The 23,664-nt window shown below is 40.1% G+C and overlaps 1 protein-coding gene across 1 annotated transcript in view; it reads right to left on the reverse strand.

Moving 5' to 3' along the window:
• Positions 1–23,664, reverse strand: part of LOC140728284 (collagen alpha-3(VI) chain-like) — a 188,464-nt gene that overhangs the window by 111,399 nt on the left and 53,401 nt on the right. Inside the window, exons 8-13 of the mRNA XM_073046784.1 lie at positions 19,251–19,847; positions 16,051–16,647; positions 12,587–13,183; positions 10,255–10,851; positions 7,088–7,684; positions 1,275–1,871 (exon numbers count right to left, since the gene is read on the reverse strand). Coding sequence (XP_072902885.1) covers positions 1,275–1,871; positions 7,088–7,684; positions 10,255–10,851; positions 12,587–13,183; positions 16,051–16,647; positions 19,251–19,847 — 3,582 coding nt within the window. The remainder of the gene's footprint in view (positions 1–1,274; positions 1,872–7,087; positions 7,685–10,254; positions 10,852–12,586; positions 13,184–16,050; positions 16,648–19,250; positions 19,848–23,664) is intronic.

The following is a 23,664-nucleotide window of genomic DNA, read 5'->3' on the forward strand; positions in this document are numbered from 1 at the left end:
AAGGGATGAACAAAGAAATAATTCTTTAACAAGCAGTAACATCAATATTATTAAGAATACAAAAGTCAGAATAGACTCCAGGTGAAACCTATTCACCAATTTCTTCTCAAAGAAATTCAGTAATCATACTTGAAATATTTATATTTTAGCATAAAAGACAGAAATACTTAAATGAGTTATTGTGTATTACTGTTGTTCAAGAGAACCTGGAAGTATTCTACACATCACTAAAAACCAACCTGCAGATGCAGCAAGCAGTTAGGGACGCTAATGGTATTTTTTGGCCCGTATAGAGCATGGACAACAGAACGTTACAGCACAGTGCAAGCTCTTCAGCTCACAAAGTTTTGCTGGCCACCTTTCCAAGTGATTTGAGTATACAAGTAAGGATATCTTACTATAATAATATAAGGCTTCAGTGCAACCACTTCTGAAGCGCTGTGCATAACTTTGGTCTTCTTTCCAATGAGAAGGATTACTTGCTATGGAGGGAGTGTCGCATTGATTCCTGAGATGGCAGATTTGTCACATGATGAGAAGTTGAGTAGGTTTGGACTGTTTGCTTTAGAGTTTAGAAGGATAACAAACAAAACATTCTCAGAAGTACAGTAAGGGATAAGCCAATGAAAGGATGCAGAGGATGGTGAATGTCAATCTTGGATGGCTGTGGCAGTGCAATTACATTGAATTCATTCAAAACACCTGTCAAAAAACCTCTGGATTTTAAAAGATTCTCAAGATAGGATGAGAAAATGGTGTTGATATATAAGATTACCCATGATACATTTCAACATTGGAGCTGGCCTGAAGTGTCAAATGGCCAATTCCTGCTCCGATTTTTTTAATGTGCTTACTTCTGACATTGCCTCCACTTGAATAAACTCTAAGCCCAAATGCTTATTGGTAATAAGAACTGATCATACCAACAGTTCCAGTGTATAGATATAACAATTTCATTGCGAACACGGGGAGAGTGATGGTGAGTGGATGTTTGCAACCCTTACATGCTTGTGTGTAGTTTTTCATTGACTCTGCTGTATTTATTTGTTTGTGTGAATGCCTGCAAGAAAGAGGAATCTCAGTAGTATGTGGTGACATATATATGATTTAATAATAAATTTCCTTTGAATGTTGAGATAATGGACAAAGAAGAGTTAGAGGAGACATGGAATAGTTGGATTAGCTGAAGGCATGATAAAGGAATGTTATACACTATAAATACTGCACATGAATAGATCTAAGTATGAATATAACTAAAAATTCCTTCCTCTTACCTTTAGGAGCATCTTGCAAGATTTGGATTATCTGTTCTTTGTTCAGTGTTTTCAATGGTCCCTGGAGATTCTGCTTTAGCGTATCTGAGTCCTGTAGTTGGTCAAACTTAAAAGTAAACTTGGGGGACATTGAAATCATTTTGAGCTCCCTGTCCTCTGCATTTCCTGAACCAATGCTGACAGAACCTACACCAGCACTTTTCAGTGCCAGGGCTGCTGTTTCAACATTATCAGTGGACTTGCTGGCGGTGAGGAGGATCAAGAATTGAGGTACACCTTCTTCCACTCTGCTCCCAGCAGAACGAGTGAAGACATTCTTTGCGACATAATTGAGGGCTTTACCTATATTGGCTCGTCTCCCCCCTTTATACTGGAGGTCATTAACTGCCCTCTTCACGTCATCCTTTGTCTCATGGACATTCAGAAAGAAATCAACACTCGGATCTTCGCTGAATTGTAAAACACTGACACGGACTTTGTCACGTTCAATATCAAGATTGTCGATAAATTTGTTGATGAAGGTTTTAATTGAGGAGAAAGTGCCTCTGGCATTGTCTGACCCATCAACAAGGAACACCACATCTCTCTTTTCAGAATCTGTAAAGAACAAAATGTATACTGAATACAAAATATGTGCCAAGAAATAAAAACCAATGGGAGACGCCTTTGTGATTGCGATTGAAGACTGGCATTTGAGATTAGAGGAGGCAGCTGTGCCATGGATGTTATTAGATGGAAGAAGATGGGAGCTAAGGTAAGATTTAGAGGTTGTTAGTTGGACACAAGACTAGAAGAAAGTAAAAGTATTAAATAGTAATAAAATTTCATTGCATATTCCAAACCTCTGAGCCCCATAGATGAGAGAGTTTTCTTGTTCCCTAAGCTAAAGCAAGAGGCACTCTTCATGAACATGTTTACAATCTGTTGTTAACCGAACCATAAATAAAAGCTTCTAACTTACTGACGTAACCATGGTGTTGCAGAACAATGAGCCATTAATATTCAGAATAAAGCAAATTTGTAAATGTTAACTGTATGCACACTCAGTGACCACTTTATCGGGTAACTCCTGCATCGAGTGTATGTTCGTAGTCTTCTGCTGCTTCAAGGTTTGACATGTTATGCATCCAGAGATGTTCTTCTGCACGCCATTGATGTAGCATATGGTCAATTGAGTTAATTCCCCATCCTGCCAACTTGAACTAGTCTGGCCATTCTCCTCTAACTTCTCTCATTAACAAGACATTTTCACCCACAGAACTGCTGCTCACTGGATGTCTTCTTGATTTTCACACCATTCTCTGTATATCCAGAGAATGTTGTGTGTGAAAATCACAGGAGATAAGCAGTTTCCAAGACACTCAAATCATCCCTTCTGACACCAACAATCATGTAAGGAACAAAATCACTTAGATCACGTTCCTTCCCTATTCTGATGCTTGGTCTGAACAACAACAGATCCTCTTGACCATATGTGGTTGCTCGTATGCACTGAGTTGCTGCCATGTGATAGGCTGATTAGATATCTGTATTAGCAAGCAGGTGTACAGGTATAAGATGATAAGATTTAGAAGCAGAATTAGGCCATTTGCCCAAGAAGTCTACCCTGCCATTCCACTATACTGATTTATTCTCCCTTTCAATCCCATTCTCCTGCCTTTAGCTTGGATCCTTTGATGCCTTGAATAACCAAGAACCTATCAAATTCTGTTTTAAATATATTCAATACCTTAGCCCCCACAACATGACAAAGAAGTCCATATATTCACCTCCTCTGGATCATCTCCAATGCTTCGATAAGGGGTCCTAACTGCTCACAATAGTCCAAGTGCAATCTAACCAATGCCATGTTAAAAACTCAGCATTACATCTTTGCTCTTATATATATTCTAGTCCTCTCCACTTCATTTTCCAGCAGTCCAGTATCCACTCCCACCTCTTTAACTTCTCATATTATTGGCTAGCTTACATTCATATTTAACGTTTTCTCTCTTTATAGTTTTTTAGTTGCCTTCTGTTGCTTTTTAAAAGCTTCCCAATCCTCTAACTTCCCACTAATAGTTGCTCTATAATGCACTTATGCTGTCTTTGATTTCTCTGGTCAGCCAGAGTTGCCTCATCCTCCCTTTAGAATACTACTTTTGTCTTTGGGATGTATCTATCCTGCACCTTCTGAATTGCCCCAGAAACCCCCAGCCATTGCAGTTCTGCTGTCATCCTTGCTAGTGTCTCCTTCCAAATGGCTTTGGCCAGCCCCTCTCTCATGCCTCTGTAACTCACTTTTACTCTATTATAATACTAATACATCTGACTTTACCTTCTTCCTCACAAACTGCAGGGTGAATTCTATCATAATATGATCGCTATCTAATAAGGGTTCCTTTACCTGTAATCTGGTTCATTACACAACACCAAATCCAGAATAATCTTCCCCCTAGCGTGCTCAGCCAGCCACAAGCTGCTCTGCTTTAAAAAGCCAAATCATAGGCATTCTGCAAATTTCCTCTCTTGGGATCCAGTACTAATCAAATTTTCCAAATTTATCTGCATAATGAAATCCCCCACGACTTTCATAATATTTCTCTTATTACATGCCTTTTCTAGTTCCCATCAAAATTTATATTCCCCATCCTAGCAAGTATTCGGGGGCCCTTATATAATGCCCATCAGGGTCTTTTTATCTTTGCGGTTTCTTAACTCTTTTGAACTAATGTCACCTCTTTCTAAGGATTTGATTTTATTTTTAACTTACAGAGTCACTCACCCCTTCAACCTACCTCCCTGTACTTTCAATACAAGGTATATCCTTGGATGTTAAGATGCCAACTGTGATCTCATTACAGCTATCTCTCAGCGATGCCCACAACATCATACCAGCTAATCTCTAAATGCACCACAAGATCATCTTCCTTATTTTGTATATTGTGTGCATTCATCTTCAGTGCTTTGTTCATCACCCTTTTTGGTTCTGCCCCATGTTACACTTCACCTCATCCCACTGACTGCACATTAAGCTCTATCATCTGCCTGTCCTTCCTCACAGTTTCACTACACAATCTGTTGACTTGTAAACCAACTGTCCCATTCTCAGCCTGATCACTCAAGTTCCCCTCCCCCTGTCAAGTAGTTTAAAGCTTTGCCAACAACTCTAGCAAACCTGCCCACAAGGATATTGGCCCCCCACTGGTTCGGTTGTAACCTTTCCTTTTTGTTCAGGTCAAACATTCCTTAGAAGAAATCCCAATTATCCATAAATCTGAAATCCTGCCCCCTGAACAAACTTTCTTAGCCCTCAGCTATCTGTTAATCTGTATTGTCATCCAATTCCTGCCCTGACTAGCACATGGTGCTGGGAGTAAGCCAGAGATTACTACCTTGGAGATCCTGCTCTTCAGCCTCTACCCTAGCTCCCTATACTCATTTCGCATTAACCCTTTCCCCATTTCTACCTATGTCAATGGTGCCAAAGTGCACTATGACTTCTAGCTGTTCACCCTCTTGAGAAACTTCAGCAGCTGCTCTGAGATATTCTGAGCCCTAGAACCTGGGAGGTACTAACTCACCCTGGCTTCTTTTTCCTGGCCACAGAATCTGCTGTTCATCCCACTATCAAGTCTCCTAGCACTACCGCTCTGCCCGACTTTACCATTCCCTTGAGAGTCTCGGAGCCCACCGCAGTGCTAATGACCTAGTTGCTGCTGCTTTGCCCAGATGGGTCATACCCCCAGCAAAGGGGTATACATGTCGCTGAGGGGAATGGCAACAGGGAAACCCTGTACTGACTGCTTACACCCCTTACTTACCCTAGTGGTCTTCCTTAAAAGTTTTAAGATTGAACAATTTGTTAGTAGATTAATTGACTACTCTCAGTTGCCCTACTGCTTAATGCATGATAAAATTTGTGGATAGTTAACAGATACACATGAAGTATAAAGTGGGATCAGTGTAGGATTAGTGGAAATGGGTGCTTGTTCACTCAATGGGATAAAGGGCCTTTTCCCAGGCTATGTGTCTCCATAACTCCATAACTAATTGACTTTGCATTAACCAGTTGTTCGGGGAGGAGATTCCCAAATTTTTGCCACTTATTGTATTTGTTAGCTTCACTGCTAAACATTCTGATTTTATTATTAAGCTATCTGCCTTCTATTTTGATTCCCTAAATTCCTGTCTTTCCTGCTTGCTCCATTCAACAACATGGACTTTTCCTTACTTGCGCCCTCTGAATGCAATCACCATTCCCTGACATTCATCTTTACATCCCAGATTGCATCCCAAAATGAATAGTCATAATGCTAAGCAGTAAAGCCCACGGCAACTGCAGGGACTCAGTTGACACAAATAGGAGACACAGAGGGGGCAGGATTAACTATGTCCGCAGGCATCCCCAATTATTCCTCTGTCAAGATTACTAAAGCTCTCGATGGTCTTTGATATAAAAAACTATGACTATTGAAATAAATAATTTAAATGGGTAAAATAATTAAAACAATAAAACAAACATAAATAATTGGAAAGAATAGCACACATGATTCTTGCCTTTCTTCCTCACAGGTATAGCATCACCAATCAAAAGAACAGGATTTTGGATCACTTGGCAAAAAGCCGGGAGATCCGAGGATCAGAGAGCTAATCCCCTACCAACTTTCAATACAACTACTGCTTCATTGTAAATCATGCCACCCAAAGTACTAACTTTAAATCAGAATTATCTTCTTCATTCTCAAAATTCCTCAACATAAATTGCTATCACATAAATGTCCTCACCAGCAATAGCAAGCGGAGTATGTATGATTCAATGCCACACAATCAAAAGGGAACATTATATATTAATCTATGATTCTAGCAAGTTAATAATTCACCATTATAATCCCCAATAATATGACTTCTACATACTGATCTATATTCTAAGTTCATCCCCCTTGTTCCTGCTGCTTCTTGCATTAAAATAGACACATTTCAACCCAACCAGCTGACTGCAATTATGCCCTATACACAACCTATCCTTCTTCCAGGCTCTTTACACGTTGTGTCTACCTTTGCACCTACTGCTCCATCTTCTGACCTATCACTCTGGTTCCCGTACCCCTGCCAACCCTCCTGAACAACCCTAACAGAGTCACTCACAAGGATATTGGTCCCCCTCATGTTCAGGTGTAACCTGCTTCTTTTGTGCAGGTTATATCTTTCCCAGAAGAGATCCCAAATGATCCATAAATATGAAATCCTGTTGCCTGTAACAATTCCTCAGCTACATGGACATCTACCAAGTCATATTATTCTTACCCTAACTGGCACAGGCAGAAACCCAGGGGATACTACCTTTGAGCTCTTGCTTTACAGTTTCCTACCTAGATTCTTATATTCTCTTTACAGGACCTCATCTCTTTTCCGACCTAAATTGTTGGTACCAAGATGTACCATGAATTCTGACTGCTAACCCTCCCCATTAAGGATGCTGTGGACCCAATCTGATACATCCCTGATAGTAGCACCTAGGAGACAACGTATTTCTAGGAGTCTCCTTCACCTCCACAAAATCTCCTGTCACTTCTCCTAACTATTGAATCTCTCATCACCACCATTTTCCTCTTCTCCTTCCTTCCATACCGAGGCACAGTGCAAGGCCCAGTGCTAGAGACCAGCTCGCTGTGGCTTCCCCATGCTAGGGTACTCACCCAACAGTACCCAAAGCGGTCAACATACTAAGGGAAAATTACACTACTATATATCAGCTAATAATTCTAGCAAATTAATAATTCATCATTACATAAAATAATATGTCTCCTATAAACTGCATACTATATTCTTACCTGCAAGAAATTCTCTTCTAATTTGAATTATTTGATTCCTGTTCAGTGTTGTCAGTGGGGTACCCAAACGTTGCTCTAGTCTTTCCACATTCTGCAGAGCAGACACCTTGAAAATATAATTAGGGGACAGTGAAATCTGTTTCAGTTCACTGTCATCTGCGTCTCCTGAACCAATGGCGAAAGGTGCTACCCCGGCCTCTTTCAGTTCCAAGGCTGCCTGACCAACATCATCAGCTGACCTGCTGGCAGTGAGGAGGATCAAGAACTGGGGTACACCTTCATCCACCCTGCTTCCAGCTGATGTAGTGAAGATGGTCTGTTTGACATAGGCCAATGCTTTACCAGTGTTGGCTCTTTGGCCTCCTTTTGGCCCAATATTACTTATTGCTCGCTTCACATCCTCTTTAGTTGTGTAGGAGTTCAGGTAGAAGTTTACAGTGGGGTCTTCGCTGTACTGAACCAAACCAACTCGGACTCTGTCACTCCCAACATCAAGATTGTCAACTATTCTGGAGAGGAACCTTTGAATTGATTGGAATGCAGGTCGGACTTTTTCTGATCCATCAATGAGGAAAACAACGTCCCTCTTAGCAGCCTCTGCAAAAAAAAATCAGGGACAGGTTTATATTTTGTACCTAACCATTGGCTGGATAAGTACAGCACTGTCTATGAATGTACTCAAATCTCAAATATTATTGTTCTACCCATTATACTTCTCTTGTTAGGTTATTATTATCTTTATTATTTTCCAGCTTAGTCTCCTTGCTGCCTCTCCTAGGCAAATTCAGACATAAGAAAGAATTGCAACCGTTAGATTCTGTATACAGAAACCAATTTTCTGATAAGACACTCCAAGTTGGACCTGAGCAGAACGCAACCAGTATCCTCATGCAGTGGTTAAGTAGCATTGCCAAGCAGGAGATAGGTCCCAAATTGAAAGATTATAGAGAGAATAAAACCATAAACAAAAGGACTGAAGTATGGTAAGTAGAGGTGATCCATAACCACAAACTGCTTCATGAGCCTATGATGCAGCAGAAATAACTTTAGTTAACAAACATTCAGAAGGGTACAAGCTACATATCTGACTTCATAGAAAATTGTAATAGCACAAACACAGGAACTTTACTGCAGGTTTAGGTCATATTGGAAAAAGCAAAACAAGAGTTCATGTAGTCCCAATGGAGAGGGAAAGAGAAAAATGACTGGTGAGCTACAGTCACATTGAGTGACTATTGCAATAATGAGGACCCAGATCAAATTGGAGAGGTGCACGAGCTAAAGTGGAGTAACTGGAGGGATGAAAATTGTTAAGCAAATTGGTCTGATATTAGGATTAAATGTTTTCATGAAAAATCATTGATTTCTGATGCTAACTCGCTTGAGGCATATACGATCTGAAAATTGCCATCTATCTTTATTCCTCTTTAAACACCTTTCAATAGAACTACAAAATGATTTGAAAAGTTATGAACTAGCACAGAGGCAGGAATGAAGCTTCCTACAGTCTTTGAACATAGTTCATTGCAAGCAACAGCTTGCTAGTCTCAACAATTCAAAAGTTAAGATTGTTTCCATTTTTATCTGCAATTAACAATAATGCAGCTACTGACTACTCTCCCTCCTCCCGAACTGGGTCTTCCTTTTGTCACATTGCTACTCTTCCTGCCTTACAGTTTCATTTCTTTCATAACTTTATCATTCTTCACCTACTCCGTCATTACTTCTGTAACTTCATTGATATTGACAGGGACTGCCTCAGTGCAAAAGGATTAGATGGGGCATAATGTGTTAAGTATGTTCAAGAAGAGGAAAAATTGCAGAAAGTTGGAGTAATCGATGTACAAGCCGTGAGAGCTGCCAGTCAATATTAGGGTAGCAGAAGACCCCATGTCAATAGCCCAGTTATTTTTACACCTTTCCAAAATCTGCCTCCTGATCTGCTTCTCTGTGTCTCTGTTGCTATTGTGGGACTGGGGGGTGTGTTTGGGGCATCTATAGAATTCTCCCAATAGTGATTGCTTCCTTCCTGCTTCTGACTTAAACACATATTGATCCAGTCGATGACCCCTCCATGATGTTCTCCCTTTCTGCAACTGTGATATCAACCGAGATTGACACTGCTCCACCAATTTTAAATCCCTTCCTGTTACTTCTGAGACACCTAAACCCCAGAATATCCAGCAATCATTCCTGCCCTTGTGAAAGCAAAGTCTCCATAATGGCCAAAATATCATACTTCTATATACTGCTCCATATTCTAAGCTCATCCTCCCTTGTTCCTGCTGCTTCTTGCATTAAAATAGACACATTTCAACCCAACCAACTGACTGCAATTATGCCCTATACACAACCTATCCTTCTTCCAGGCTCTTTACACGTTGTGTCTACCTTTGCACCTACTGCCCCATCTTCTGACCTATCACTCTGGTTCCCATACCCCTGCCAACCCTCCTGAACATCCCTAACAAATTCACTCACAAGGATATTGGTCCCCCTCATGTTCAGGTGTAACCTGCTTCTTCTGTGCAGGTTATATCTTTCCCAGAACAGATCCCAAATGATCCATAAATATGAAACCCTGCTGCCTGTAACAATTCCTCAGCTACATGGACATCTACCAAGTCATATTATTCTTACCCTAACTGGCACAGGCAGAAACCCAGGGGTTACTACCTTTGAGTTTTTGCTTTACAGTTTCCTACCTAGGTTCTTATATTCTCTTTACAGGACCTCATCTCTTTTCCGACCTAAATTGTTGGTACCAAGATGTACCATGAATTCTGACTGCTAACCCTCCCCATTAAGGATGCTGTGGACCCAATCTGATACATCCCTGATACTAGCACCTAGGAGGCAACGTATTTCTAGGAGTCTCCTTCACCTCCACAAAATCTCATGTCACTTCTCCTAACTATTGAATCTCTCATCACCACCATTCTCCTCTTCTCCTTCCTTCCATACCGAGGCACAGTGCAAGGCCCAGTGCTAGAGACCAGCTCGCTGTGGCTTCCCCATGCTAGGGTACTCACCCAACAGTACCCAAAGCGGTCAACATACTAAGGGAAAAATACACTACTATATATCAGCTAATAATTCTAGCAAATTAATAATTCATCATTACATAAAATAATATGTCTCCTTTAAACTGCATACTATATTCTTACCTGCAAGAAATTCTCTTCTAATTTGAATTATTTGATTCCTGTTCAGTGTTGTCAGTGGGGTACCCAAACGTTGCTCTAGTCTTTCCACATTCTGCAGAGCAGACACCTTGAAAATATAATTAGGGGACAGTGAAATCTGTTTCAGTTCACTGTCATCTGCGTCTCCTGAACCAATGGCGAAAGGTGCTACCCCGGCCTCTTTCAGTTCCAAGGCTGCCTGACCAACATCATCAGCTGACCTGCTGGCAGTGAGGAGGATCAAGAACTGGGGTACACCTTCATCCACCCTGCTTCCAGCTGATGTAGTGAAGATGGTCTGTTTGACATAGGCCAATGCTTTACCAGTGTTGGCTCTTTGGCCTCCTTTTGGCCCAATATTACTTATTGCTCGCTTCACATCCTCTTTAGTTGTGTAGGAGTTCAGGTAGAAGTTTACAGTGGGGTCTTCGCTGTACTGAACCAAACCAACTCGGACTCTGTCACTCCCAACATCAAGACTGTCAACTATTCTGGAGAGGAACCTTTGAACTGATTGGAATGCAGGTCGGACTTTTTCTGATCCATCAATGAGGAAAACAACATCCCTCTTAGCAGCCTCTGCAAAAAAAAATCAGGGACAGGTTTATATTTTGTACCTAACCATTGGCTGGATAAGTACAGCACTGTCTATGAATGTACTCAAATCTCAAATATTATTGTTCTACCAATTATACTTCTCTTGTTAGGTTATTATTATCTTTATTATTTTCCAGCTTAGTCTCCTTGCTGCCTCTCCTAGGCAAATTCAGACATAAGAAAGAATTGCAACCGTTAGATTCTGTATACAGAAACCAATTTTCTGATAAGACACTCCAAGTTGGACCTGAGCAGAACGCAACCAGTATCCTCATGCAGTGGTTAAGTAGCATTGCCAAGCAGGAGATAGGTCCCAAATTGAAAGATTATAGAGAGAATAAAACCATAAACAAAAGGACTGAAGTATGGTAAGTAGAGGTGATCCATAACCACAAACTGCTTCATGAGCCTATGATGCAGCAGAAATAACTTTAGTTAACAAACATTCAGAAGGGTACAAGCTACATATATGACTTCATAGAAAATTGTAATAGCACAAACACAGGAACTTTACTGCAGGTTTAGGTCATATTGGAAAAAGCAAAACAAGAGTTCATGTAGTCCCAATGGAGAAGGAAAGTGAAAAATGACTGGTGAGCTACAGTCACATTGAGTGACTATTGCAATAATGAGGACCCAGATCAAATTGCAGAGGTGCACGAGCTAAAGTGGAGTAACTGGAGGGATGAAAATTGTTGAGCAAATTGGTCTGACATTAGGATTAAATGTTTTCATGAAAAATCATTGATTTCTGATGCTAACTCGCTTGAGGCATATACGATCTGAAAATTGCCATCTATCTTTATTCCTCTTTAAACACCTTTCAATAGAACTACAAAATGATTTGAAAAGTTATGAACAAGCACAGAGGCAGGAATGAAGCTTCCTATATTCTTTGAACATAGTTCATTGCAAGCAACAGCTTGCTAGTCTCAACAATTCAAAAGTTAAGATTGTTTCCATTTTTATCTGCAATTAACAATAATGCAGCTACTGACTACTCTCCCTCCTCCCGAACTGGGTCTTCCTTTTGTCACATTGCTACTCTTCCTGCCTTACAGTTTCATTTCTTGCATAACTTTATTATTCTTCACCTACTCCGTCATTACTTCTGTAACTTCATTGATATTGACAGGGACTGCCTCAGTGCGAAAGGATTAGATGGGGCATAATGTGTTAAGTATGTTCAAGAAGAGGAAAAATTGCAGAAAGTTGGAATAATCGATGTACAAGCCGTGAGAGCTGCCAGTCAATATTAGGGTAGCAAAAGTCCCCCATGTCAATAGCCCAGTTATTTTTGCACCTTTCCAAAATCTGCCTCCTGATCTGCTCCTCTGTGTCTCTGCTGCTATTGTGGGAGTGGGGGGGGGGGGGTGTTTGGGGCATCTGTAGAATTCTCCCAATAGTGATTGCTTCCTTCCTGCTTCTGACTTAAACACATATTGATCCAGTCGATGACCCCTCCATGATGTTCTCCCTTTCTGCAACTGTGATACCAACCGATACTGACAATACCACTCCTCCACCACTTTTAAATCCCTTCCTGTTACTTCTGTGACACCTAAACCCCAGAATTTCCAGCAACCATTTTTACTATTTTTACTAAGGGAAAAATACACTACTATATATCAGCTAATAATTCTAGCAAATTAATAATACACCATTATACTATATAATATATTATACATCTCCTTTAAACTGCAAACTATATTCTTACCTGCAAGAAATACTCTTCTAATTTGAATTATGAGTTTCCTGTTCAGTGTTGTCAGTGGGGTGCCCAAACTTTTCTCTAGTCTTTCCACATTCTGCAGATCAGACACCTTGAAAATATAATTAGGGGACAGTGAAATCTCTGTCAGTTCACTGACATCTGCGTCTCCTGAACCAATGGCGAAAGGTGCTACCCCGGCCTCTTTCAGTTCCAGGGCTGCCTGACTAACATCATCAGCTGACCTGCTGGCAGTGAGGAGGATCAAGAACTGGGGTACACCTTCATCCACCCTGCTTCCAGCGGATGTAGTGAAGATGGTCCTTTTGACATAGTCCAATGCTTTACCAGTGTTGGCTCTTGGCCCTCCTTTTGGCCCAATATTACTTATTGCTCGCTTCACATCCTCTTTAGTTGTGTAGGAGTTCAGGTAGAAGTTTACAGTGGGGTCTTCGCTGTACTGAACCAAGCCGACCCGGACTTCGTCACTTCCAATGTCAAGATTGTCAACCACTCTGGAGAGGAATCTTTGAATTGATTGGAATGCAGGTCGGACATTATCTGATCCATCAATGAGGAAAACAACATCCCTCTTAGCAGCCTCTGCAAAACAGAAAACAAACAAGTTTGTTTTATTCTTGATATTGGTTGGATAAATAAAGCAGTGCTCATTCATCTGCATAATGCACAGACAATTTTTGCTATTTGAATTAGATGTATGTCTTTAGATTAATATTATTTTTTACTTTCAGATTTTGCTTCTTCTCTGATTACAATGATGTCCCGCTCAATTCCATCCCATGTGACAAGCTCAGCTCTCTGCTGGCTAGGGGTAATCACAGAGGCTTTTATAGAAGGAGTTTATCTAGAACTTAAAGTCCAGGAGTAACTCAAAGTCTTAATAATGTGGAAGCTTGAGAACCTCCAGTCATGTTCTTGATTATAGTGACCTACCACGTGCAGGTGAATTTTGATCAATTTTGTACATGGGAGGTTATTGCATGTTTATGATATAGTGCAGAAATCCAGCCTTTAGATTCCTCAAGTATTTGGGATAATTTTCAGTCAAGACACACATATTCAAGAGGGACACCTTGGATCTCAGGCCAGCATCCCATTGCAGAGGTTAATTGGGATAAGCATTAAATGGGATTGACAGAGAGACTGGTACCAAGGTAAAGCATTTGAGAGAAGATAAAAGAGGGGAAATGGAGGGCTGTGATAAGAGTGGTGGAGATATAGTTTAGAGACTCAGGAGGTTACAGACGCTGGAATCTGGAGCAACAAGCAGCCTACTAGATAAACTCAATGGGTCGAGTAGCATTTGTGGGAAGAAAGAAATTGTTGATATTTCAGGTTGAATCTCTGCATAAGATCTACATCTATATATTTAGCCTGAAAATAACAGTTAAAATTGAAAAGTATTTCTTACCATCAGCAAAAGATGTTCATGCTAAGTTTGATCTTTGTCAACAAGCAAAAAGTGTGCAGTTGTAATGAAGCAGTGATGTGCATATCTGTTGATGTTGATGAGGATAGTCAGTGCTGTGGTGAATGTATCATAAAGACTTAGAAAATGTACTTAGAGGCCACTTTATTAGGTACACAAGTAGAACTTACTATTGTGATCTTCTGCTATAGCCTAAGACCTTCATGGTTTGATGTGTTGTGCACTGTTGTAATAAATGGTTATTTGTGTTACTGTTGCCTTCCTGTCAGTTTGAAGCAGTCTTGCCATTCTCTTCTGAATTTTCTCTTTATCAAGGCACTTTTGTCAAAGAAATACAGCTTACAGGACATGTCATGCTTTTTGCAACATTCTCTGTAAACTTTAGAAACTTTTGCGTGAAAATCCTACGATATAAGCAGTCTCTGAGAAACTCATACCATCCTGTCTACAACAACAATAATCCTACAATCAAAGTCATTTAGATCAAAGTCACTTATATCACATTTCTTCCTTATTCTGATGTTTAGTCTGAATGACAACTGATCCTCTTGGCCATGCCTGCATGTTTCTATGCATTAAGTTGCTAACACGTGATTAACTGCTTAGATATTTGCATTAACATCCAGGTGTACCTAATAAAGTGGCCACTGAGTGTAGGAGAAGTAGGCTATTTAACACTTCACATCTACTCTGCTATTGAATATGAACATGGTTAATAATCCAAATTCAGTATCCTATCCCAGATTTCTGTCTCTTATCTAACAATATCTAACCTATTTGTATTCATTTAATAGCTTGGCTACAACTGCTTTCTATGTCAGAGATTTATCATGCTTTGTGAAAAAATAGTTCGCCTCAACTCATTCCTAAATGGCTTATCCGTTATTCTTAGTCCTGTGACTCTTGTCCCGGACTAGCCTGCATCAGGAATGTCCTTTCTGCATCTAGTCTCTCCTCTCCTGCTAGGATTTTGGAGGTTTCTGAGATTCTTATTGAATCTTCTGAACGGTAGTGATTATAAAATTGATCCAATCTCTTCTCACATGCCAGTCCTGCCAGGAATCCGTTTTCTGGCGAGGATGGCCTAACTAAATAATATAACAGCAATAAAGAGAAGCAAGGATATAATAAAGAGAAGTGGATAGAAACAAGAAATGAGAGAGTGATCCTTAGTTGATTCTTAGAATGCCAGATACATTATCTACTCACCAGCCATTCTACCAATTACAATGTATGAGTCAGGAGAGTGGGAAAAATTATACCACTATAATTTGAACAGTATTCTTTCAAATAAACAGTGTACCTTTCATAATGAGAATATTTCAGATTCTGTAATGCCTCACATATCCGATGCTTGGACAACATCCCTTTCACATTGTCAACAATCAGAATGCAGATTTGCAGACCAACTCATTTTCCCCCACAGCACCACAAATTGACCAAATTATTGCATCCCTTTCTTGGTTCTTCTTCCTCTGTTCACAGGGTGTATAAAGCATCACTTCCTCTACTTTGCAATCTTGTGTGTAGGTCTCTATTATTTGTCTTTGGTCCCTCCGTTGCTTTGATTGTAAAAACTTGTCCGCAGCAATAGATAAATGTGATTGCTGCTTATCTGATGGTATGTGCTTGTGAAGCTGCTGCAAGTCAGTTTTGCATGGATTTGTACACATCACAACCACCTCAAATTTGAGATTCACGACATTGTTAAATGGTATACTATAACTTATTAAATTATAGACACAACGTCTGCAAATACTGTAAATCCAAAGCAACATACACAAAATTCTGGAGGAACTCAGAACTTATTAAACTTACTCTCTAGACTTTAGATGCTCAACAGCTTCATGATAACCTAGTTAAGTTGGAGGATCACACTGGTAATGCTATTTAACACTTCTAAAATGCACTAAGGGATGAATTTACATAACTATGATTTTTATTCTATCAAATTAATAACTCTTCATTATAAATGTTTGAAGCTTGTCTTCTTTTAACTAGGAATGAGATTTTTTTTTACCTTGAAGAGCAATTCTCCTGATTTGAATTATCGTTTCATTGCGCAGCTGTGTCAAAGGGGTCTCCAGATTTTGCTGTAGAAGTTCCACATCCCGTAGATCAGACACCTTGAAAATATAATCAGGGGACAGTGAAATCTGTGCCAGTTCAATGACATCTGTGTCTCCTGAGCCAATGGCGAAGGGTGCTACCCCGGCCTTTTTCAGCTCCAGGGCTGCCTGACTAACATCATCAGCTGACCTGCTGGCAGTGAGGAGGATCAAGAACTGGGGTACACCTTCATCCACTCTGCTTCCAGCTGATGTAGTGAAGATGGTCTGTTTGACGTAGTCCAGTGCTTTACCAGTGTTGGCTTCTTGCCCTCCTCTTTGCCTGAGATTATTTACCACATCTATCACATCCCTTTTTGTTGTGTAGCTATTTAGGTAGAAGTTTACATTGGCGTCTTCGCTATACTGAACCAGAGCAATTCGGGCTTTGTCACTTCCAATGTCAAGATTGTTAACCACGCTGACAACGAATTTTTGAATCGAGGGGAAAGCTGATCTGATGTTTTCTGATCCATCAATAAGGAACACAACATCCCTCTTAGTAGCATCTGTGGGGAACAGGTAATACACAGTAAAAGTTAAATTGTTTAAAGCAATGAAGGAAGTCATTTGGCTCTTTGCATTTGTATTATCTCTTTGGAATAAATCAATATTTACTCCTGAGAAGTGATCATAAAATTCTAGGCTGACAGTTCAGTGCCATACTCAGGGAATGTTGCATAGACTTTAAAGTCCAACGTTGAATTGTGTCTTCATTTATTCTATCGGAGGATGCAAAAGAATCTACCATATTATTCTAGAAGGAAATTATCTTTAATAGCCTGTTCAATACTCAGTTCCTCAGTTGATATAAAAAAACAATCTGATTCTTATCATAATGTGATTTTGGGACCTTCTCATGCAGAGAAAGTTAAAGCATTTTCTTTCTAAAAAACCAAATGAAATATAGGTTCATAAATAATATTGTTGCATAAATACCATTGACTTCAGATCAGGAGATCTTTGTAAATTTAGAACGCAATTATATCAGTAATAGTGAGAGGACAGAGCTACAGTGGCATTGACTCCTTTGAGCTCATCTGCGGAAACTGCTTAATTTCTACCTTTGATGTCTCTCTTTTTGCTTTTCAGGGTGGATGGGGTTCTGTCAGATACCCTGACCTGGAGTTACACAGTCTTTGGTTCTTTGTGATGGAGGGACTCACTTCTGGGGGCTCAGGACGGGCCACTTTTTGAAATCCCAAGGACACAGGTTAGAAAACGAGCCCGCCTTCAGGGTTCCGAGGCTTCACAGCCCTGGGGACAAACCATTTCTAAGCAGATGCCACCGACTGAAGAATCGTAGGAGAAAATGGAACATCAGGAACAGCAGATCGGCTGTCGGGGCCTCTGTACTTGGCTAATCACATTCATTCATTCTCTCTCTCTCTCTCTCCCTCCCTCCCTCTCTCTCTCTCTCTCTCGCCAATTCTCCAGTCAGGGAAATCAGTAAAAAGGGACGCATTAGACCTTATCATTGCAAATCAGCAAGTTATATCTTCCCTCTTGCTGTGAAAGGGGACACCTCTCTGTCTCCTTATTGAGGAGAGAGAGTCTGTGGTATGTTGAATTGTCAGATGAACAGTTAATTTTTGTTGTTCTGCAGATCATGGTCTTTCTCGGGGGCTTTGCCATTGCTTGCTTGGTGGGTGGAGGATGCTGGTGCTTTTTGCTGGAGTAAGCGGGTGAGGGGATGAGTCGATGCTTTGCTGTTGCTTGTGTGTGGGAGGGAGTGGAGTGGGGGGCTTTGGCTTTCTAATGATTTTACTGCCACTTATTCTTTGGGGCATTCTTCTGTCTTTGTGGATGTTGGGGGAGAAGAAAAATTTCAGGATGTATATTGCAAACATTTCTCTGATTAAATGGAACTGTTCAACTATTGAACATCCAACGCAAGATATTTAATTAACTGCAAAATACTTCAATGCTGCCAGAGTTTGGGACAGGCATTATTTAAGTGCACTTTTCTCTCTTTGTACAGTGATATTGAAGCAAATACATGCACATCTAACATAATGTATGGCAATAGACTTAAGTAAGTTATTGTTCCATCTTACAGGTACTTCATTCTTAATGCATTCTAATTAACTAATAATGATGTCATTGACAGAGAATTGTTTCAAAGGAAACAAAAGGTGTTTTATATCATTTAACAAATAATTACAATTGGCATTGAATGAAAACTAATGATGCATCACCATACTCAAAATTTATACTTGAAGCAAAATTACCCAATTAATCACTCTTGATGGGGCACTTTTTATAAGCAACTAACTGTTTTGGAGATACCGTACTAGGAGGTTGTTTAGATAAAATAATGAGAGAGATAAGCAAAATTTCCGACCTTCAGTAATTTAAGAGATGTTTGAATTTCTAATGATTTATCCAGCTTCTCAATGCCAGGTTTACAAAACCTTAGTCTGCCAGGATATAACCAATGCCACTGAGAAGTATTTAAGACAAGCAACCCAACCATTAACCATTATTTTCATTACACCATAAACTAAGTAATTGATTTTGTGTTAACATTTTCCCTCTCTATGTGGCACAATAGTGCAGTATTCAGAGCTCCAGCGATGGCTTGAAATCTTAAACTTGGGTTTCTGGTAAAGAAAAAAAATCACTAGTAGTAGCCATCACATCAGAAAAAAAGTAAGATGCTCTGTATCACTTGGATTGTTAATGGATGTGCAGATTATGGGCATGGAGGGAATCATCTGGCTAGAATTTTTGGACGTTCAACAAATTAACAATTAGCCATTCAAAGGGAAGTATAGCCCTGAAATATCATGATAAATATTAACAACACCAATTAAATTTTTTCTGGCACATTAATAATGTATGATTGAGCTGGTATTATCATTGCATTCTGTAAAAATTAAAATGCAAATTGAGAAATCTGAAATAAAAACAGAAAATGCTGTAAACACACAACAGGTCAGACATCTGTGGAAGGAAGACCAGAGTTAACATTCAGATCTGAGACATTAACTCTGTTTTTCTTTCTATAAATACAGCTTGATCTGCTGAGAGGTTTGGAGCATTTATACTTTATTTCATTATATTCTGTGATCCAAAATATTTTTCCTTAAAATAGAAATGTCACTCTCACCTCTTGTCATCTTTTTTGTGATCTGAATTATCTGATCTTTGTTCAGCCGTGTCAATGGCATCTCCAGATTTTGGTGTAGTATTTCCACATTCCGTAGATCAGGTACCTTGAAAGTATAATCAGGGGACAGTGAAATCTGTGTCAGTTCAATGACATCTGCGTCTCCTGAACCAATGGCGAAAGGTGCTACCCCGGCCTCTCTCAGTTCCAAGGCTGCCTGACCAACATCATCAGCTGACCTGCTGGCAGTGAGGAGGATCAAGAACTGGGGTACACCTTCATCCACTCTGCTTCCAGCCGATGTAGTGAAGATGGTCTGTTTAACATAGGCCAATGCTTTACCAGTGTTGGCTCTTTGGCCTCCTTTTAGCCCAATATTACTTATTGCTCGCTTCACATCCTCTTTAGTTGTATAGGAGTTCAGGTAGAAGTTTACAGTGGGGTCTTCGCTGTACTGAACTAAACCAACTCGGACTCTGTCACTCCCAACATCAAGATTGTCAACCATTCTGGAAATGAATTGCTGAATTGAAGGGAAAGCAGGCCTGACATTTTCAGATCCATCAATGAGGAACACAACATCCCTCCTAACGGATTCTGTAGGAAATGGAAGAAAAAAATTCAGATAGCCATTCTCTGTAAAAGCTGCAGATTTATCTTATACATTTTTACATCTGAACAAACTAATTTTCATAATTTCATTAAAAAATAATGCATGTGCTTACTAAATTAGGAGATGATAAATCTGAGAATAAGAACAGAACGTACAATCACCAGAAAGATGGCATGTTACTAAATGGACTACTGAAGGTTAGTTTTGCCAGTTACGCTCAAGGTCTTGTTTCTTTAACTTACCTAAAAATGGTCAATTAAAAATGTAAGTAAACATTTGAGGCTGTTTATTTAATTCACTGGTAGCCCTCATTCCAGTGTCATCTATGTGCTTATATAATCAGCAATCCCACATCTAGAAGAACGAGGGGTATCCTCATTAAAACCTATCGAATGTTGAAAGCCCTCAGTAAAGTTGATATGGAAAGGATGTTTCCAATGGTGGTAGAGCCTAAGACCAGAGGACACAGTCTCAGTGTAGACAGGCATCCTTTTATAATGGAGATGAGGAGGAATTTCTTTAGCCAGGGAGTTGTGAATCCATGGGTTTCATTGCCACGGATGGCCATGGAGGCAAAGTCATTGGGTTACTTAAGGTAGAAGTAGATTGATCTTGATTAATCGATGGCATTAAGGGATATGGGGAGAAGACAGGATATTGGGGCTGAGGGAGAAAATGGATCAGCCATGACGATATGGCAGACCAGACTCCATAGGCTAAATGACCAAATTCTGTCCTCTGTCTTGTGGTCATAATTCTAAATCCACTGGAGAGTATATTTTAATGTAACTCTGCTCCCAATTCTGACAAGCAGAGTATATTCAAATGAATAGAATGCTATTTTATCCGTTCAACAGGTGTAATTTTTCCCAGCATTCCTCCTATGTTAAATTAACTTAATTTTTCACATCTGCCACATTGTACTTGACAAGTACTTAAGGATATTTGTTTTAAAATTTTTAAGTGCTATACTAGTTCTATCATTGAACAGGAATTTTTCTGAAAGGATTTGAATATAGAGCATAGAACAATACAGCACAGGAACAGGCTCTGTAGCCAATAATATCTGTGCTAAATACAATGCCAAATTTAACTAAGTCTTTCCCTCCACATTCAAATGGGTACCCAAAAGCCTCTTACTGTACCTGCTTCCACTATTACTCCAACAGTGCTTTCTAGCCTCCTGACAGTCTCTCTGTAAAAACAAAACTTGTCCCTACAAAACTTCCTTAAACATGCCCCATTAGCTTTCAAAATATTTTGATTTGTTGTAATAAAAACTCATTGGCAACTACTAGTTCTATCTCACAAGGGAAAGGTGAATAATCAGTGAAATTCTCAAGCACAGAAAGGTATCGAGCCCAAATTAAGGAGTGATGAATTGCTTGCAGGGCCACAGAGATCAAGATATATGGGTAGAAAGCTGGAAGAGAATCCGGAATGGGAATTATTAGTCATGATCACATTGAATTGCAGAGCAGGCTCAAATTACTAAATAGTTTACACCTGCTTTTATTTTTGGCTGCTATGTAACTCCAAGCTCCTTTACAACAGTGACTCCAAATACAGTTTGTAAATATATTCATAACTACAGCTGGTATGAGCAGTGGCCACAGCTCCAATGTCTCAACTGGTTCTGTCAGTCACTGGTGTCTAGGTATTGATCCTCCTTGTGTCATTGGCATGGTGATGTGAAACAGAGAAGCAGGCTGACTGAACAAACCTCACTACAGTCCTGAAGAAGGGGTTCGGCCCGAAATTTCGACTGTTCACTCTTTTCTAGAAAAAGAATGCTGTTTTTTCAGGGTCCATGAAACCTTTTCGTAAAAATCATTTGATCTCGTGCTACCAAAGTATGCAAAAGGAATGAGTGAATAGTCTCGTGGAGGTCGAGGCATTGGTCCTATTGAGTTCATTCTGGTGTGTCAGTAAAAAAAAAGACAGAAAAATGGCATATGCTTGGATCATTATTATGGTGCCATCATGATGTGGTACTAAACATCATAACCTGTCCAAATGATGATCCCAAGAGAAAGCAGGGCTCCAAAGTGAATGTAATTACACTTCTTATGTAACTGATGTGGGAGCTCTGGTGAAATGTATGCTTGCATATATCTCACTAATATTCTCAGAGGACTTCTTGGGCCACATATTCTATTGATGGGTGGTGGGGTGGTGGACGGGAGAGGTGTTGAAGGTGGATAGAGGGAAAAAAACAAGCTGGAGAAAAGCACTGCTCCTCAATTCATCCTATACTTACATTCCTCTTTTTTCTGCAATAGTGGTATGGAAGTTTGTCCATAGGACATGCTATATCTGCTTCTAAACAGGTATTAACACAGTGGCAGAAACAAAGGTTATGTTGCCCCTATCCTGTTCCACCATCCAATCCTCTTGCATTTGTACAGAGCCCTGGTGAGACCACACCTGGAGTATTGTGTACAGTTTTGGTCTCCAGGGTTAAGGAAGGACATCCTGGCCATAGAGGAAGTGCAGCGTAGATTCACGAGGTTAATTCCTGGGATGTCTGGACTGTCTTACGCAGAGAGGTTAGAGAGACTGGGCTTGTACACGCTGGAATTAAGGAGATTGAGAGGGGATCTGATTGAAACATATAAGATTATTAAGGGATTGGACAAGATAGAGGCAGGAAATATGTTCCAGATGCTGGGAGAGTCCAGTACCAGAGGGCATGGTTTGAGAATAAGGGGTAGGTCATTTAGGACAGAGTTAAGGAAAAACTTCTTCTCCCAGAGAGTTGTGGGGGTCTGGAATGCACTGCCTCGGAAGGTAGTGGAGGCCAATTCTCTGGATGCTTTCAAGAAGGAGCTAGATAGGTATCTTATGGATAGGGGAATCAAGGGATATGGGGACAAGGCAGGAACCGGGTATTGATAGTAATTGATCAGCCATGATCTCAAAATGGCGGTGCAGGCTCGAAGGGCCGAATGGTCTACTTCTGCACCTATTGTCTATTGTCTATTGACTGATCTGCACCTTCAGTACAGAAGTCAGCTTTCTCCACACGATTCTTTAACTGCTTTACATAGAATATAGACTAGTATTGCACAGTACTGGCCCTTCAGCCCACAATGATGTGTGATCCTTTTAACTTACTCTAAAATCAATCTAACCCTTGCCTCCCACTTAGCCCTCTATTTTTCTTTCATCCCTATGCCTTTCTAAGAGTCACTTAATTGTCCCTAATGTATCAGCCGTTACCACTCCACTAGCACCGCATTTCATATATCTAGCACTCCTTGTGTAAACAACTTGCCATTGGCATCCGTCCTACACTTACTCCCAATCACCTTAAAATTATGATGCCTCATATTAACCATTTCCACCCAGCAAAAAGTCTCTGGCTAACCACTCGATCTATGCCTCTTATCATCTTGTATACCTCTCTCATTCACCTTCGCTTCAAAGAGAACTCAAAGTATCCTCATAAGACTCCAATCCAGGCAACATTCTGGTAAATCTCCTCTGTGCCCTTCCACATCCCTCCTATCAGACCTGAACATAATACTCCAAGTGTGGTCTAACCTGAGTTTTATAGAGCTACAACATTACCTGTGGTTCTTGAGCTCAATCCCTTGACTGGTGCCTGACCTGATGAGTTCCTCCAGCATTTTGTGTGTGATGCTCAAGATTTCCAGCATCTGCAGAAACACTTGCTTCTCCACTTTGCATTCACTACTACCTTTGAATATTTAAATACTTTCCAGCTTTGCTTTCTGAAGATTCTTCAACCTGAAAGTCAACTCAGTTCTACTTCTCACAGATGCAGCTGACTTGCTG

This window comes from Hemitrygon akajei, chromosome 5, assembly GCF_048418815.1.
Source record: "Hemitrygon akajei chromosome 5, sHemAka1.3, whole genome shotgun sequence".
In the NCBI taxonomy this organism is placed as follows: domain Eukaryota; kingdom Metazoa; phylum Chordata; class Chondrichthyes; order Myliobatiformes; family Dasyatidae; genus Hemitrygon; species Hemitrygon akajei.